We start from the raw sequence: 16,674 nt of genomic DNA, 5'->3' as shown, positions 1-16,674 counted from the left end.
CAGAGGGCTCTGGATGAGAATGGTGCCTACTCACCTTGGGTGGCACCAGAGCGCCCTGCCTGCTACCTCGATTCCCAGAAGAACCTACCTGGCACTGACAAGCAGTGTGCCCTCTGCGGCCACCGATGGTGCACGAGCGGGAACCCCCTCCGGTCTCCCTGTGCACCCTCTCTCCCGGCTCCCTGGGTATAGGAGAGGGGGTGCGGAGGATGGAACCACCAGACACCGATCTCGACGTCCGCGAGCAGCCAGCAAGTTTCCAGCCGGATGGACAGATCCACCAGCTGGTCGAAGGTGAGAGTGGTGTCTCTGCAGGCCAGCTCCCGACGGACGTCCTAAGACAGACTGCAGCGATAATGGTCGATCAGGGCCCCGTGATTCCATCCCGCACCGGCTGCCAGGGTCCTAAACTCTAAAGCAAAATCCTGGACGCTCCTCGTCTCCTGCCTCAGATGGTAGAGGCGCTCACCCGCCGCTCTGCCCTCGGGTGGGTGGTCGAAGACTGCCCGGAAACGGCTGATGAACTCCTCATAACGGTCCAACGCAGCATCTCCTCCGTCACACACAGCGCTGGCCCATTCCAGGGCTCTCCCGGTGAGGCACGAGACGAGGGCGAAACTCTTCTCACGGTCTGATGGAACTGGTTGGACCGTGGCCAGATAAAAGTGTAATTGGAGGAGGAAACCCCAGCAGCCGGCAGTATTTCCGTCGTACCCCTGAGGCATGGATATTCGGATTCCACCGGGTTCAGGTTGAGCAGGGGCGTGCAGTATCGACCCCAGTTGGGCTGGTGGAGGCGCTGGAAGAACTCCCTGTCTCTCCCATCGGTCCATCTTCTGGACAACACGCTCCATGGCAGCGCACAGATGGTGAAGCTTCTTCGCTTGCTCCTGGACGCGCTCCTCCACCTCCATGTCCGGGGCGTCCTCTCCTGCTGACTTCAATATGCGGGTCGGTGATTCTGTCATATTCGTGAATGTAGGTGGCAGGGAAGTCAGGCGCAGGAGAAACCAAGTTGGTTAAATATGGAGTATTTAATAAAAACCAAACTCCATAACCAAAGAACAAAATAAACTGGGTAAAGAATACCCCTCGCACACCGAAACACAAAATCAACGTAACATAACATCCAAACAATCACCGACAAGGACATGAGGGGAAACAGAGGGTTAAATACACAAGTAATTAATGGGATGTGATGGAAGACAAGACAAAACCAATGGATTATGAAAAACTGATCAATGATGGCTAGAAGACCAGTGACGTCGACCGCCGAGCATCACCTGTGCAAGGAGGGCATTAGGTAGCAGACAATTAAAAAGCATTATCATTACAATTGAAATGTTTTATTACAAATTCACTACTTGAGAAGTTTGTTGATGTCACTTTATTACATTTTTAACCTAGAATGTTTACCAGTGTGAAAATAATGATGCAGGTGTCAGAAAAAGTCAAATTGCTCAAATACCAAATGTATGTGAACATACAGAGCCAATATGTGAGAAGAAAACAGCAATATATTTACAGAGACTGCACATGGTGCATTTAATCACAATTAACCCCCTGTAGGTCTAAGCCCTTAGATCGCCATATCTACTAAGCTAACATATGTAATTGGTCATAAAATGTATAATTTAGCCATTTGATTTAGAATTTTAGGATGCGTGTGAACAGGCACAATGGTTTCCACTAGCTACCACATACACAAAGTCAAAATTACAGTATAGATCATCAAATAAATAATTTAAAAAACTTTGTGGCTGTGGTAACTAGTGACGACCAGGCACAACTCCAATATAAAATGTTTTTTCTCGAAGGGGCCTGCATGTCACGTGTCCTACTTAAATCAGTACACACGTAACAACCTAATCATTCTGAAAGTTATATTCAATCAAATAAGCCACATATAGCAAATAAGCACATTTTTCAAAACCAAATTCGACACACTTTCTTTGACCAGACAAAAAACTCCTGCGCTTGGTGAGCAAAAAATAAATAAAATACCCAGTTATCCCTCTCGCTTCACCTCTTCCTCTCTGGTCTTTAGCAGAAGCACACAAGGAGCTATTCAATATTCTAAATTCCATCACCATGTGACGTGGTGGTGCGTCAATCGACTCTACAAGTTATTTCTGTATCGAAATTTCACTTAAAATGGCTTCTATCTCAAATGTACATTTTCAACAATAATAAGCTTTTTAACATCATAGTGGTTTTTAACAAAGAGACGATGAAGAATTGTCTCTGTTAATTTGTCGATCATAGTCAAGTTGTCAGTGCACTAAATCACCTAAGATGAACTTTTAATATAACTCTTAACATGTTTATTAGAATTCTATTTGTAGAGAGGATCTTGGTACACCTGCATGAAACAGAACAGGTGTAGACGACTAATCCTGCTATAACTGCTTTATGAAGTAATCAGTGGTACTGCTGCTATGATGCCATGTCAAAATCAACAGGTTACACATAAAACCTTTATCAACATGCTGCTAACGATGTATACATGGAAAGACGGAAACAACCTTCTGTATTTGTAAGAAGGAAATAAACTTTTCTCAGAGCTGCATGAAAATAAGTTTGACTGAATTTCAAAACGTTATATCCATCTTCCTCTCTAAGCACACCCCAAAGACCAACAAGCATACATATAGTAGTGTACATTAATGTGCAAAGCAAGAAATAAAATCCAATAAATGGTTTCCATAAATAATTCAAGAAATGTATTTACTTCTAATAAGAGCATGATTAGAGACATCTGGGACCATGGCTTTATTCTGTTTTATACAGCATTGGTGATGGGACAAAAAGGCAGCCAGATGAGGCTGTAATCAGTCTGTTCCGCTCCCTCTGTGTCTCTGTGTTCTATTAGCTGGACTGTTAATCCCGACAGTCTGTTCCCTCTAGGTGGTCTGGGATTGGCAGCCCTGTGAGGACGGTCAGACACTTGTTCCACACGTTGAACACGGGACAGACTGGCTGAGCGAAGGCGATGTCGAATGTGTACAGGTGCTGTGAGCCGGCGCCATCGTAGAAGGCCAGGGAGCCAGCATCGTAGTCCAGCAACACCCCAACACGACGCAGGTGGGGGGACGGTTCGATGGGCATCTCCTTGCTGTTGTGACGTACTACCCAGGAGTTGTTGCAGCGAGACAGTACCCACGAGGCAGAGTTCTTGCCGATCCACTCATGTTTCGGTGCTGACTTGTAAGCAATGCCCACAGCAAACCTGATAAAGATAGAAAAATGTAATATTGAATGTTGATGTCTCATTTTCTGGTAGTGGTCAAATAGCACCGATAGGAAATGTTAGGCCTAACGTCCTAGAGAGTTTAGATTTTAAGATTGCGTTTACTATAGTGTAACAGAGACCATGATTGGACATCCCAATCTGATTCTCACACAGATTTGTCTCCAAATGTTCTAGTCTGATGTACTTCAAACACCACAGGTCCATATCCTTACCATGTGCTCCCTCCTATCAAGGCTTCCCAGTAGTGGCGCCCGCTGTCGATGTACACATTCCCTGTGACGCCGTAGCTGCCCTGGCTGGTGAAGCGGTCCTGAGTGTGGCTCTTCTTGGACAACGTCTCGTCTCGCTCCACTGTCAGGTTGTCATGGGAGACCTTCAGCTTCTTGTGAGCAGACTTTGGGTCCAACTTGAATGGTTGACCTGTGAATTGACCATTAATAGATTAACAGTAAACAATGGTAAATATGCAATCTCCATATATCAAATCTCCAAAGATGTTTAATGATGTCAGCATGGTACAGCTATTCGAAACGCAAACATACTGTTGGTCTTGAGTTTCCAAGGCTCACTGCTGCGACTCCCTGCCTGATTGATGGCCTTGACGATGAACATGTACTTGGTGCCACACTGGAGTCCATGCACCGTGTAGTGGTTCTGCTTGATGTTGGGCACAATCATCCAGCTATCAGCCGAGTTACACAAACCTAGACCACAGACAAAGACAATCAGTTAATGGCAGATGCGAGAGAAAAAAAAACAACCACTGGATTGTAACAAACACACAATGTAAAATACATTTGTTGAGATAAGAACACCTCCAATGAATCCTTCTCCAATTGTTGCCATTAAATCAAACAATAACATTTCCAATTCACTCTAGTATGAACAGGCACTGGGGCAGAAGTGACATGACAAATGATTTCTTTGATCAGGATAGTGCAATGAAGACCCCAAAGCTATTTACAGTAAGAGGCTTTCTATGTATGATTGCTCTCAGATAGCCTACCTTTCATGATTTAAAATGTTGTACCACAACAGACGTACTGTACAGACACACCCAACATACTGTACTGAGGACATCTAGACAAGAATTGTACACTTACTGACAACATTGGCTTGTCCGGTGAAGATGGCATACTGAAGCTCATAGGAGACGACACAGAACTCATCATCAGACGTCCAGTGAACAGTGATGGTGTCGTTCGATGCCGTACATAATTCCGCCCGGATTATTGGGGGATTTGGTGCTGCAAATAGAAAAATATAGTGATTTTTATTCACGTCAGTTCCTGGTATATGTCATTTAATGACAACAATGATGGACAGTTGACATAACACACAGTAGAGTACAGTACTTTGGGTTGACACAATCAGTGTATTTTCTTATGTCCAACGTGTTATGTGCAGGGGATTGGACATTTTAGGTAAATACAACCAAGCCCACTGTTGCAAGTGACTTTTACTGTGCGTTTTTTTTCTTATTTTTTATTTAACCTTTATTTAACTAAGCAAGTCAGTGAGGAATTAATTCTTATTTACAATGACGGCCTAGGAACAGTGGGTTAACTGCCTTGTTCAGGGGCAGAACAACAGACTTTTCCAGCTCAGGGATTCGATCCACCAACCTTTCGGTTACTGGCCCAATGCTCTAACCACTAGGATACCTGCTGATTCAGGTGGTAAAGTTACTGCTCCTTGAGCTACAACCCACTGCCTCAATATAGAACAGAGGACAGGACACCCTGTTGAGAATGTCCTAAAAGCCAGAACACTCAAAAGCCATTTCATTAAACTGTAAACAAACCTCAAACTGTATCTTCTAAACCTGAGCATTTCTTTGCCCTCAAGAAGCACTCAACAAAGCACCAGGGGTATTACCCAGTCAAAACCACTGTACACGCCACATAGCTTCTGACATGAGAGGCTACCACACACACACGAGTTGCTACACACATACCCATGATAACATACACATTATACACATATATTCACAACGATTTTGTGTTGTAGATACGTGGTAGTAGAGTAGTGGCATGAGGGCACACACTTAATGTGTTGTGAAATCTGTTCTGAAATGTATTGTAATGTTTTTAAAATGGTATAACTGCCTTAATTTTGCTGGACCCCAGGAAGAGTAGCTACTGCCTTGGAGTAACTAATGGGGATCCATAATAATTACAAATACAAATACAGTGTAGCTGTTTTCACTTTGACTGTTAAAGAAATAGACAAACAGGGATTGCACTATTACCATAATCTCCTATTTCAGATAGATTGGAGTTATAGATATGTTCTTAATATCCTTAATATCAAGGATCATGTTCGGAATTGCGTTCACCTGTGAGGTAATCCAAGCTTTCCAGCATTTTCTTTTCCCTTGTGAAGTCCAACGCAAACGTATCAAAGGTGTCATTTAGGTTGATCTCTGGTATCAGGATCTGAGAGGATGCTGTTGCCATGGACACTCTGAAACCCAATGATACAGGATTCACGTGACATTTCTCTTATTACAACCTGTGACTCTCAGTCAGTTGGGGTTTGGAACATTATCACCACAATCGGTTGACTTGATAGCTCACCTTTCACAGATGTTTTTGGCTGTTTGCAGGAAGCGGGCATGGTCTGTCTCCTTGAGGGTGTGATCAGCCTGAGTGATGAGGGACGACGATCTCTCAATGATCTGCTTGCAGCTGGCGATCTGCTGGGCTAGCTTTCGCAGCCGTATAGCCTGAAAAGAAACAATGGATTATTGAATTCACTGGTGCAGAGGCAGGTACAGTAGACATGCAGTATCAAGTCTACAAACCTACTTCTCAGGCTACTGCGGCTTCAGAAACTGAAGGACTACCAAAGCTCCAGGTTCAATTGAGTTGACAGTTCTTTCTTTAACGGTCACAATCAAGAGGTAATTCATTTGTACATAAACATATCACTATTTTCTCAAATTCAAAACATGCTTTTATTTCATCACATCTGCTTAAACCATTATAAGAGACACACTTTGAGGATGGCATGAGGAGAATCTACATCCTCCATAACATCACCATGGTAACAGAGCCATTACATCCTCCCCTCTGGGAGTGTGGCTGCTTGCCCCCTCCGTCCATCGGCAGGGAGCAGAGAGCAGCCTCTGACTCCTGACTGTGACATGAGGCACAGGGCAAGGAAGGAAGCAGTGCTCCTCAGAGGGATCACAGGAAACAGGTGTGATGTGGTTCTGAACATGGCACAGCACGCCAGAGCCATCCCTCCAAGCCCCTCAATCCCTCTCTAATGACACTTATTTTATGTTTTCATTTAACCTTTATTTAACTAGGCAAGTCAGTTAAGAACAAATTCATATTTACAATGACGGCCTACCCCGGATGACGCTGGGCCAATTGTGCGCCGCCCTACGGGATTCCCGATCACAGCCGGTTGTGATACAGCCAGGGTCTGTAGTGACACCTCTGGCACTGAGATGCAGTGCCTTAGACCTCTGCGCCACTCGTGAGCCCATAATAATGGGGGAAAGGAATGGAAACAACTCAAGTGGAATTGTTTAAGTTTCCTAAATGCTGTGGCAACAATACTCCATTACTGTTAGTAAGCATACTACAGGATACATACTGTATTGCACGTACACAACCAAGCTATTATAGTTAGATCAGTCACACTGACAACACTTTTTCATAAAATCTGAATTCCAGAGTAAATTAAATCATGCATTCTAACAAAGAAGCCGACTCTTGTTTATGTTTGTCTCTCGAGGTAGGCTATATAGTCAGTGAAAGCTGTGCATGTCGAGCAGAGACTTATGGTATGGTAACAACGTACGCTCTCAGAAATAAAGGTTTAGATTCGTTATTAAAGGGGTACAAACACTTGTCACTGTAGTGGTATCCTGTAAGGGTAAGGTACAGTATATCCTGTGTACCTTTAGAATGGGTGCATAATTGAACCCTTGTTGTTTGTACCTTAACCGGCCGAGTGTCTGTGGCTTTTCACTCCTCCCTTGTACTTGATTGATAAATGAAGGTCATTAATTGGTAAGGATCTCCCTCACCTGGTTGTCTAGGTCTTAATTAAAAGGAAAAAACAAAAACCAACAGACACTAGGCCCTCCATGGAATGAGTTTGACACCCCTGCCATAGGAGAAACCTATGAAAAACCCTTTTGGGTTCCAGGTAGAACCCTTTTCACAGAGGGTTCTACCTGGAACCCAAAAGTGTTATCCTATGGGGACAATTGAAGAACCCTTTTGAGGCAGGCGTACGTTGAATGTGTAGTTTTACCCAAACACAGTGGTCTGAATCTCCTGGTTTGCAGTCCCATTATGGTGGCTTGCAAAGTGACATGTAATTTCTATTGGAATCCAGCCAGCGTAAGGGAGTCCAAAAATGGGAACGTTTAATCACCTGCTACCTGCGTTTTAAGTGACTGCCAAGGTAGGAAACATTTTATAAAATGTTACTACCTAAACCATCCCAACAGGAACAACTCAGTAACCGGTGCAATAAATCCAACTACTAACAGATTGTATTAGTTTTCTTATGTATGTTATTTATCTTTGTGCAGCATAAGATCAATCAATCAATTTGCATGCAAAAACACACATTTTGAAACAAACAGTTCTAAAAACAACCTGCATGCTGGGAAATATGATAATGATGGCCGTTGTTTTTGAGATTGTGTGAGAGTGTACATCCTCAGGCTTAACAGAAAGTTCAACCTTGGCGGCACGAGGAAGATGAAGAGCAAGACTGAGCATCTCCCAAGGGATAAGCAGCCTGACCCATCTGCCCTCCTCAGTAACCATCAAAACATACTAACGCCTAAGAAATTACCTTGCCCTCCTTTATCTTGGTGGCTATCATCTGCCTTCTCTGCTGTATGATGTCGATCAAGAGGTCACATTCTTCAAGGAGCTTGTTCTCTTGTCTTGATGCATTACACTTGGGAAGAGATTAGAACAGGGATGGTCAAAGATATGAATGTGGTAGATGATGGTCTTTCATTGGAGTGGATTTGGCCTGATACAGGATAACAGATAGTACAATCAAACATTTACAAATATTCATTGTTATAATACAATAATGCTCATATACAGTAACAAAGCCCCTCTGGCTCATATGAGATTGCAGTCCACTTGAGGCAGAAGACCTACCTAGGGTTTCCCAGGTTAGATCTACACAATACAGTCATCACACACAGGGTAGCACAGTGCCACAGGTGAGAATCAGCTGAGCATAGTCATTGCAGCAGTAGTTCTGTGTTCCTAAATACAGCCAGAGCTGCTACATGGCCCACTCTCTCTTTCGTCTCTGTGGGCACGTTGTGTCATCTGTGTCATTTTAGTCCTCAATTGGTTCATGCACACATGTTTTGCTGTGTTCTATCTATCTATTCCCCCAAATAACCCTTCACCATGCACATACACACAGACATTCACGCACGCTTGGCAATATTGCAATGTTTATAGGCTACAGTAAGATTAGCCTATATCCTACTTTATACAGTTACGTTTACTGGCATGTCCACGTTATTGTATACCCAGTGAACATATTCATTTCAGTAGCTGTGTCCGTGAGATATATTATATTATATTGAGAGCTTGGGACTATAAGGTTCTATCTGCATTTTTGTCAAACTTGAGTAATTGACATACTGTAACCTTATTCTATTCAATGTACTCTACCTATATAGCGCTCTAGATACCCCAATTCATGTTGTTAATTTCAAAAGAATACTAGATAAAAAAGCGCTGACACCATTCAAACCAGTGAGGGTTCGGAACTTTAGAGCCAATTATCTCTTTGCATCTTTTTGCAGATAGAACCTTACAGTACCAAGCTCTCGATATGTCATAGTTTTCTAACATGTTCACCGAATTGCAACGTTTTGCATTTCACAGAATCTGGTGAGCTTGAATGCTATATGACAATATTGAGGTTTGAGGCTATGTTTTTTTTTTTTTTTACCAATCAGAGATATTCCTTTTCCTTTTCTATGCACTTTATGTCAGCAACCACTGTATCTATTCTGGCACGTAATGGGTTAAATTTACAATTCTTACAAGGAAGAAATCATATAATCATATAATCAAATAATCAAACATTAGAAATGACAGAGAAACTGGGAGGTGTGCCACATAGCCTAATAGGGAAATAGATAAACATCCTTACCTCCACATGTTGGCAAGTCTGAATCAACTTGCCCATCAGAGTTTCCAACTCATTGTTCCTCTTGATTAGATTGCTGAGGTTAGAGTCCAAGGCTTGCTGTGGGAAAAAATAATAGAGCAAAACTATGAACAACAGAGTATGTAACTGAAAATAATATTCCTCTAGCAAACTGTACACAGTTCACAACATTTGGAAAGAAGCGGGGAAGTCAAAATCAAAACCATGTCTGTCCACTGGTGGAAGATGATAAGCTAACAGAGAATCCCTTCATAGGGTCTGGTTTTGTACCATTTGGTGTGTGATCAGTCAGTCAGTGACCTCTGAGCTAGCCCCAACGCCAGAGCTCACATCTTTCTGCCTGCTCACTAAGCTCCCAAAGTTGAGAGGGACAAGAAGAGCATCTGCCAGAGATTTAGGCAACTAAACCATGCATGCATTAATCACCCAGCGATGACTCAGATCAAACTCTCTCACAGCTTGTCTATCTACGGCAGAGCTGTACATCTACAGCTCTGCTCTATGGCTAGTTTAATATTTGGGAAGTTCTGTTTGGCTGTTATGCATCCAGAAGGTTCTTTATGTTGTATTATTGTCTGGCACAACAATTTAGATTGCAATGTATTACTCTTCTCCATGAAGGATTACATTGTCTTGCCACAGGGGTTATGCAGTGAGGCGTAAGGAGGGCACAAGGGCATTGGTTAGATGTCTGAGAGGGTTATTTGTTAACGGTATATAATCCTGGATTAATTTAATACTGTGATTATTGTCCAGGAGAATTGTTATGTGTGTATGGGTCTATAGATAACATCATGAGCCTACTTCACTAAATAAACACAGCAAGAGAATACAAAAATGGAGTTCTATACCATTATGTTGCCCTCTAGAAAACAGTCAATTGAAATGAACAACTTGTTGAAATACTAGATATAAAGATTGTCCACCATGTTTAAAAAAAATCAATGCAGGACATTTTTAATATATTAATATATTTGAGGTTTGTAATTTCCACTTTGAAATTTCAGATTTGATTTTCCCTTATGAATAATGTATCATCTCCTACAAAAATGTCCATTAATTATACTCCACATAATAATTCACATTTCCTGTTGATGCGGGAACATTTTCCTGTTGTAGTAAACTGGCTCAAATTAAGATCCTACATCTGTACTGTATGATGAAAAGTTTAAAGAATTGAGTGAACAGAGAGCATAGAACTTTGGAGATCTGAAGGTGTCTGTGAAGTCACTGTTTAGCTAATGGCGGGGAAAGCTCTCTCAGGCCGGCCTTTTCGCGTTGCGATTTCATAAGGCTCTGTGCATCAGCCGTCAGTGTGTACAGAAATAGCATATTCTTTTTTTTATCTGCTCTCACCAAGATGATTTATTTATATTCAAGCAGAGGTGATGAAACCATTAGAATAGCTCTGTGCTGGGTTGGATGGAAGGTGCAGGGGACCGACCCGGAGAGCCCCGGCTAGATAACAGCTGAGTGAGCTGAAGCAGCCTCTCCAGAACAACAACCCACACACTACAACGCAATGAAAAATGCTCCAATGCAGTTCATAACGTATGAATGGATGTGTTATAATAATTGAATCTACCCGAAAAAGGCAATTATATACAGCAGTGTGTTCATTTGTATGTTTGCCTGTATAGTTGTATAATGCACTTGAAATAATTGCCTTGGTGAAGGAAGTTGACATAATGCGAAAACAAAAGAAGTCATAGAGGGTATAATAATGAATGATATGCCTCTTGGTGGGTTAACACTCTGTTGCCAGGCCAAAACAACGGTGCTTTATGTAAATAGGGTATTTCCCTCACTCTCCTGTCTCTCTTCCATAAACGTTTGACAGTTAGGGTGGCATGCCAGTTGGCATTTCAACTCCCAACAGGAGATAAAGCATCCACTTCCTCTCAGAGATGATTTATCCTATGCCATTAATCTGAGAGGATCTGGATCCCTGCAGAAGCTCCCAGAACAACTCTGAGAGGAGAGACAGCAGGCCCATGCTGGAGACTAGATAACTCACTCTGCCAACTCCATCTCTCTCTGTTACTCATTTTAGGTGGACGTGGCTTCCTTTAGCCTTTTGAGGGTTGATGCACAGTTTTTGACCGTGGCCACTGGCAAGTCATCTACATGGTGAATTTCATTGTTTTGCATGTGAACGCACTCTTTCAAAGAAATGCACTATTTTATAATATATTAATAGAGTTTGAAATAATAAACCAGGCTATTGCCTGCCTTTTTTACAATCGACACAATCAAAACTTTCACTGTCCTTAGATCAGGTGGTAAAATTATGGAAAAGTTGGCAGGACAGTTTCCAAACATCGACAGTGGTCTGACCTGTCAGGTTTTTGTCAGAAAGGAAGAGAGACTGAGCAAGCCAAAGCGAAAGAAAGGTGTGGGACCAAAAGCATTCCTCATCCAGAGGAAGCAGCTATTCTTCTCTGATCGCGTCTGGATTACTTTAGGAAAACAGAACTCCATTGCAGGGAACTGTATAAACATGTTCTATAGTTGAGGCAAAAAGTTGTACAATTAATCATTATAGTAAGGGAAATTAAAATTTGAATCTTTCAATGAAAATATGAAAAATATGTCATATGAAAGTGAGGACAAAATGTAAAACTACTGGAAACTCTACAGTACCATAATCAATAATGATCAGTCTCATTATATAAAAGGGAACGTTTATTTTTACCCCTTACCCTCTCTTCCTCACCTCTCTGTCTGCATTCATCATAAGGTAACATACGAGATTTCAGACATGTACAGGTATCTAAATACTACGGTTACGTCTTTGATCCGTGTTCCTCCTACGTTAGTCAGAGAGTGCTACAGTGCATGTGCCCTCTGGGATGTAACCAAATAGGGCAATGATGGGGCTTGGCAGAGGACCATCAGCATACTGTAGTCTAGCTCATCAAGACTTGTGAAAATAAGAAATGGGGCATGATAAGTGTAATTAATTTTGCAACACATGTAGGTTTCTTTTTGCATTGAGGCCTATGGCTGCATCTCCATGTCCAAAAATATTTTATCCTTTCAAAAACTCTCTGTTAACATTATTTATTTAGATAGGATTATTTTGTACTTTGGCTGTTGTATATTTTATAGGTTTAACTTCAAAAGGTGAAGCGGGATGACTTATCACTTTTATGTTAAAGATTAAACTTTTCAAAATCAAGACAATAGCCCCATGTGACAGACACGGAGCACAAAGGACAGTGCTGCAACAACATAAAATTAAGCCAAGACCAGGTCATCTTAGCTCCACTGTATGCTGACTTGGGGAGATAGTATGACAATACCTTGGTACTAAGGTCAGGGGAATAGAAACAGACAAAAAGTTATCATACACAAGGGTATTAAGGTCTATGATGATAAGTAAGGACCAGTGTGGTTGTGACATTACAATTGCCATGCTCAGAATAACTTCATTCATTTGTTTCTGCCTCAGACATTCTAATCAGATATATTGTAGGATTTGTAGTGAAAAATTTGACCACGAACACTGCTAGCCGTTTTTGTAATTTGATCAGCAACTTACTGTATTAATCAACAGTATAATACTGTATAAACTAAACAAAGTAGATTACCGTAGAATGCACAGTAAAGTACTGTATTTGTTTTACAGCACACTGAAATACCTTTCTGTAATTTCAACAGTAAAACACTGTAGAATTCACAGTAAAATACCGTATTTAAAAAAAAAGTATTCATTATGGTGCATTGTGGGAGAATGTGGGCGGGAAAATAGTCTCTGGCTCATTAACATATTATAAAGCATGCCTTGTAAGAGGCTATATTTTTTGGACCTGTGAGTGAGAATGCTATACCCCCACAGAATACGGTAATATACTGTATTTTTGGAATTCTACAAATCTTGTTCTGAAACTCTACAGTAGCTTACTGGACAATTGCTGCCAGTAATGTACTGTAATTCAGAATATAGTACCATATTGCATTTTTGGAGCACCAAAAGCCTTTTAAACATTAGTGGACGCATGGTATTGTTGTTCCTCACTCATTAACATATTTTGAGGCGTGTCTTGTAAGAGGCTATGTTTGATGCACCCGCTAGTGAGAGTACTGTACCAATTTATTTGATATGTGGTAGTAGTTCCTTAATACTTAAACTGATATAGGAGACAGATGAGAGTGGCAGAAAGCCCTGAGTGCAAGCCAAAACAGATCAAAAGGACATGAAACACCTAGTATTCATTAATATGCTTTAATATGCAAATGCATACAGCCAACCTGCTTGCTCTAATTCCTTGTAATTACAGTAAAATACTGTAGAAAAAAATTTCTTAGTTTATAGTCACTTTTACTTTATTGTACTGTGTTTCATTGCTCTGGCATGAATTTACTGTGAATATTTCAGTATTGTATTGGCACTATCCAGAGATGACCTAAGATACAGTATATAATAAGATGTCTTGTTGTAATTACAATTATTTTGAAGACCAATGTATCCTTAACTACAACATTTTCAGTAACAGTTAGATAAACTTTTACTTGCTATGACTGTGACGTGTGTTCTTTTTTTATCAACCTTGATTTAATGCACTGGATGTAAGTTGCTAAGGACAAGAGCACCCACTAAATGACCAAAATATAAATGTTAAATATTCAAACTCGCAGAGAACACTGGGTAATATGTCGCTGCATGGGCAATTTCAGTAATGTACTGTAAATTAGATTACAGTAACATTTTTGGTAACATGTTTGGATTACCGTACAATGGATTACAGTAGCGTACTGTACAATTAATTACAGTAACTTACTGGCCAGTTGCGGCCAGTAAGTAACTGTACATTTTACAGGAAATGTTTTACAGTGTAGTAGATAGAGCATCTTATATCTGGCAAGTAATATTGAACATACATGGGTTATAGTTAACCACAAGTCTGCCACTGCCTACTCTTAGTAATACCAGTAAAATACAGTGCAACAGTGAAGTAGGGGATAGTTATTTTCCTAGTAATGTAAATCTTGTAATGTAAAACATTTTTTAAAGTGTTCTCTCTTGTGTTTATGTAACAGTATGATGGCACAAAAAGTGAATCTATGTTCCATAGTACATATCTATATACTGTATGTATAGATATGTCACTACTCATTACATAAACTATGCAGATCTCGCATAGAGGCCATGAAGCCATCCACAACAAAATGTGGACTATATTCTAAAGGTCAGGTTTACCGAGCATTTGCACATATGCAAAATATGCTCCTGATATTTTCAGAGGGGAATAAAAGAGCCCCGGAAATGATCTAGATTTGACCTTAATATAATTTCTACTGTATATTGCATCATATTTGATACTCTAGTCTGTAGTTTTTATTCCCCATTGAAAATAGCAGCTATAAACTCTTAGTAGACCTGTCCCTGAATGTAGAGTTGGAGTAATGCTTTAGATACCGTAGATATCACCTGGTATGCTTCCTCCTGTTCACTCCTCTCACTGAGATAGCAGTCTGGAGTTCTCTGCACAATGACAGCATGATCAAACAAAGGAGAAACTGGTTAACGCTGATGCTCTGACCTCAATCGCTATACTGCAATCTAAGATTACCGCATCTCAGTTTCACTGGGAGTCTGGGACCAAGCTTGACATTCGCCATTGGCATTCTCTTTGTTTTTGGTGAAAGGACAAGCAAAAATAGTTTGTGTGTATCATGTAATGCAAAAACCCCTTTTTATGATTCATGCTCAAGTGGTGTTATATATTTATATATGTGTGAAAAGTCCTGTGGTCTTTCAAAGCCATGCAGTGGAAGCCATGTGATCCCTAGAAACCTTTTCGCTAGACTTGACACCTACTCAGTTGCTACACTATTACACTGACTTCTTATTTACTAAAGGCATTAACTAAACGCTGCCTTATGCAAATATTTAAAAAGAAAATGTATATGCCATCAATAGCCTGTGATAAAATGACAATAGATAGACTATGTCTACTGTACTGTACAAATAAAAGACGGTAAAAAATGTTAACTACAAAAAAAAGGAGTTTTAGCGTCCACTTGATGAATTGCAAATACTAAAACAACAACTTTACTGAGAAGATATTTCAATACTTTACATGTTGATCAATATAGAATGTAAAAGGTTGAGGTCTGCTAACATCACAGCCCTGCTTGCTGCATCTCTTGATAGAACTTGTCAAATGTGAGGGTCAATTTCCATGTGAAAGGCTAACTATTACACACAGCTGCATGGTTCTGCCTTGTAATAAAGCATTAATTGCTCCCATGAGGTTTCTGGAGCCATGATCGTGTCCCATGGCGTGTGCTGGCAAAATACTAACCCACAAAGCCCAGATCTCAGTGCTTTGACAGGGGCTCATTCAAGTCTAAAGTGGAAGGAATGCGTGGCCACCTTTTTGTGTGTTCCAGCTAACAAAGTCTCTCTCATGACGCCTTATTAATATGGAACCATGGAGGGAAAGTGGTTAGCTCTACTTAACCTGAAACCCTGGAAGCAAGATTTTTTATTGGTTGGAATTACGTGGCAAATGTTACATTTAAGCCCGTCGAAGAAAGAGTGTCTTGGTGTGTGATCACTCCTTGTTCCCAAAGCTCTTGCTCTTTGAAATATGAACAGAAATCACATTAGTTTAATGCTGTTGTATTATTGGGGAATCCGACTGAATGGGGATTTCCATTAGCCATTTCTGTAATACTTTCTTTTAAGGTTTCATACGTCAAGAGCCCAGACATCTGTAGATCTATAATACATATCATATAATAGTGAAGTTGCCTGATTGTATATTGTGCTCTTGTACTGCACTGTTGCCATCAGCAATGACTCCTGATTCACCCATTAGTCTTAGTCTGGGGAAACAGATCTAGTATGATAAAAGAAAAGAGGATATCATTGGGGGAAAGACTATTTATTGAAATATTGGATAATATGTATAATGTTAATGACTCAAGTTTAATGTGAATCTCAAATATAATTTTCAAATTCCATCATCACGATGTCTCTATGACATGTTGAACAATGTGTTTTTTCTCAAACTGCAGTAGGTCACAGATTTTTATGATACGGCCACAAATAAAATATTACATTCTGGAAACAACACTGTATAACAATCACATCGTTTTAGTGTTTTTGAAAAGCTGGTGATATAAAATAGTAAGTCATGAAAAAAAATGAAAAATGTGTGGTGAATCTCCACAAAACAAAAAGTGAATGGTCAAATATTGAATTTGATCAATATTTGTGTCACGCA

General features: G+C 40.6%; 1 protein-coding gene across 6 annotated transcripts in view; it reads right to left on the bottom strand.

Annotated features, from left to right (window-relative positions):
• Window positions 1-1,015: 1,015 nt before the first annotated feature.
• Window positions 1,016-16,674, bottom strand: part of LOC115155960 (E3 ubiquitin-protein ligase Midline-1) — a 63,192-nt gene continuing 47,533 nt past the window's right edge. For 4 of the 6 annotated variants that reach the window (XM_029703088.1, XM_029703091.1, XM_029703089.1 and 1 more), the window contains exons 3-11: window positions 14,859-14,924; window positions 9,419-9,514; window positions 8,081-8,188; window positions 5,833-5,981; window positions 5,592-5,719; window positions 4,357-4,500; window positions 3,796-3,957; window positions 3,466-3,673; window positions 1,016-3,229 (exon numbers count right to left, since the gene is read on the bottom strand). In XM_029703088.1, the coding sequence (XP_029558948.1) occupies window positions 2,881-3,229; window positions 3,466-3,673; window positions 3,796-3,957; window positions 4,357-4,500; window positions 5,592-5,719; window positions 5,833-5,981; window positions 8,081-8,188; window positions 9,419-9,514; window positions 14,859-14,924 (1,410 nt within the window). In that variant the 3' untranslated portion in view covers window positions 1,016-2,880. Of the gene's footprint in view, window positions 3,230-3,461; window positions 3,674-3,795; window positions 3,958-4,356; window positions 4,501-5,591; window positions 5,720-5,832; window positions 5,982-8,080; window positions 8,189-9,418; window positions 9,515-14,858; window positions 14,925-16,674 lie in introns of those variants that run through there. The other 2 variants (XM_029703092.1, XM_029703093.1) reach the window with 2 other exon arrangements.

This window comes from Salmo trutta, chromosome 20 (assembly GCF_901001165.1).
Source record: "Salmo trutta chromosome 20, fSalTru1.1, whole genome shotgun sequence".
Lineage (NCBI taxonomy): Eukaryota > Metazoa > Chordata > Actinopteri > Salmoniformes > Salmonidae > Salmo > Salmo trutta.
The sequence above is the reverse complement of the archived record's forward strand: the minus strand, read 5'-3'. Positions and strand labels throughout refer to the sequence as shown.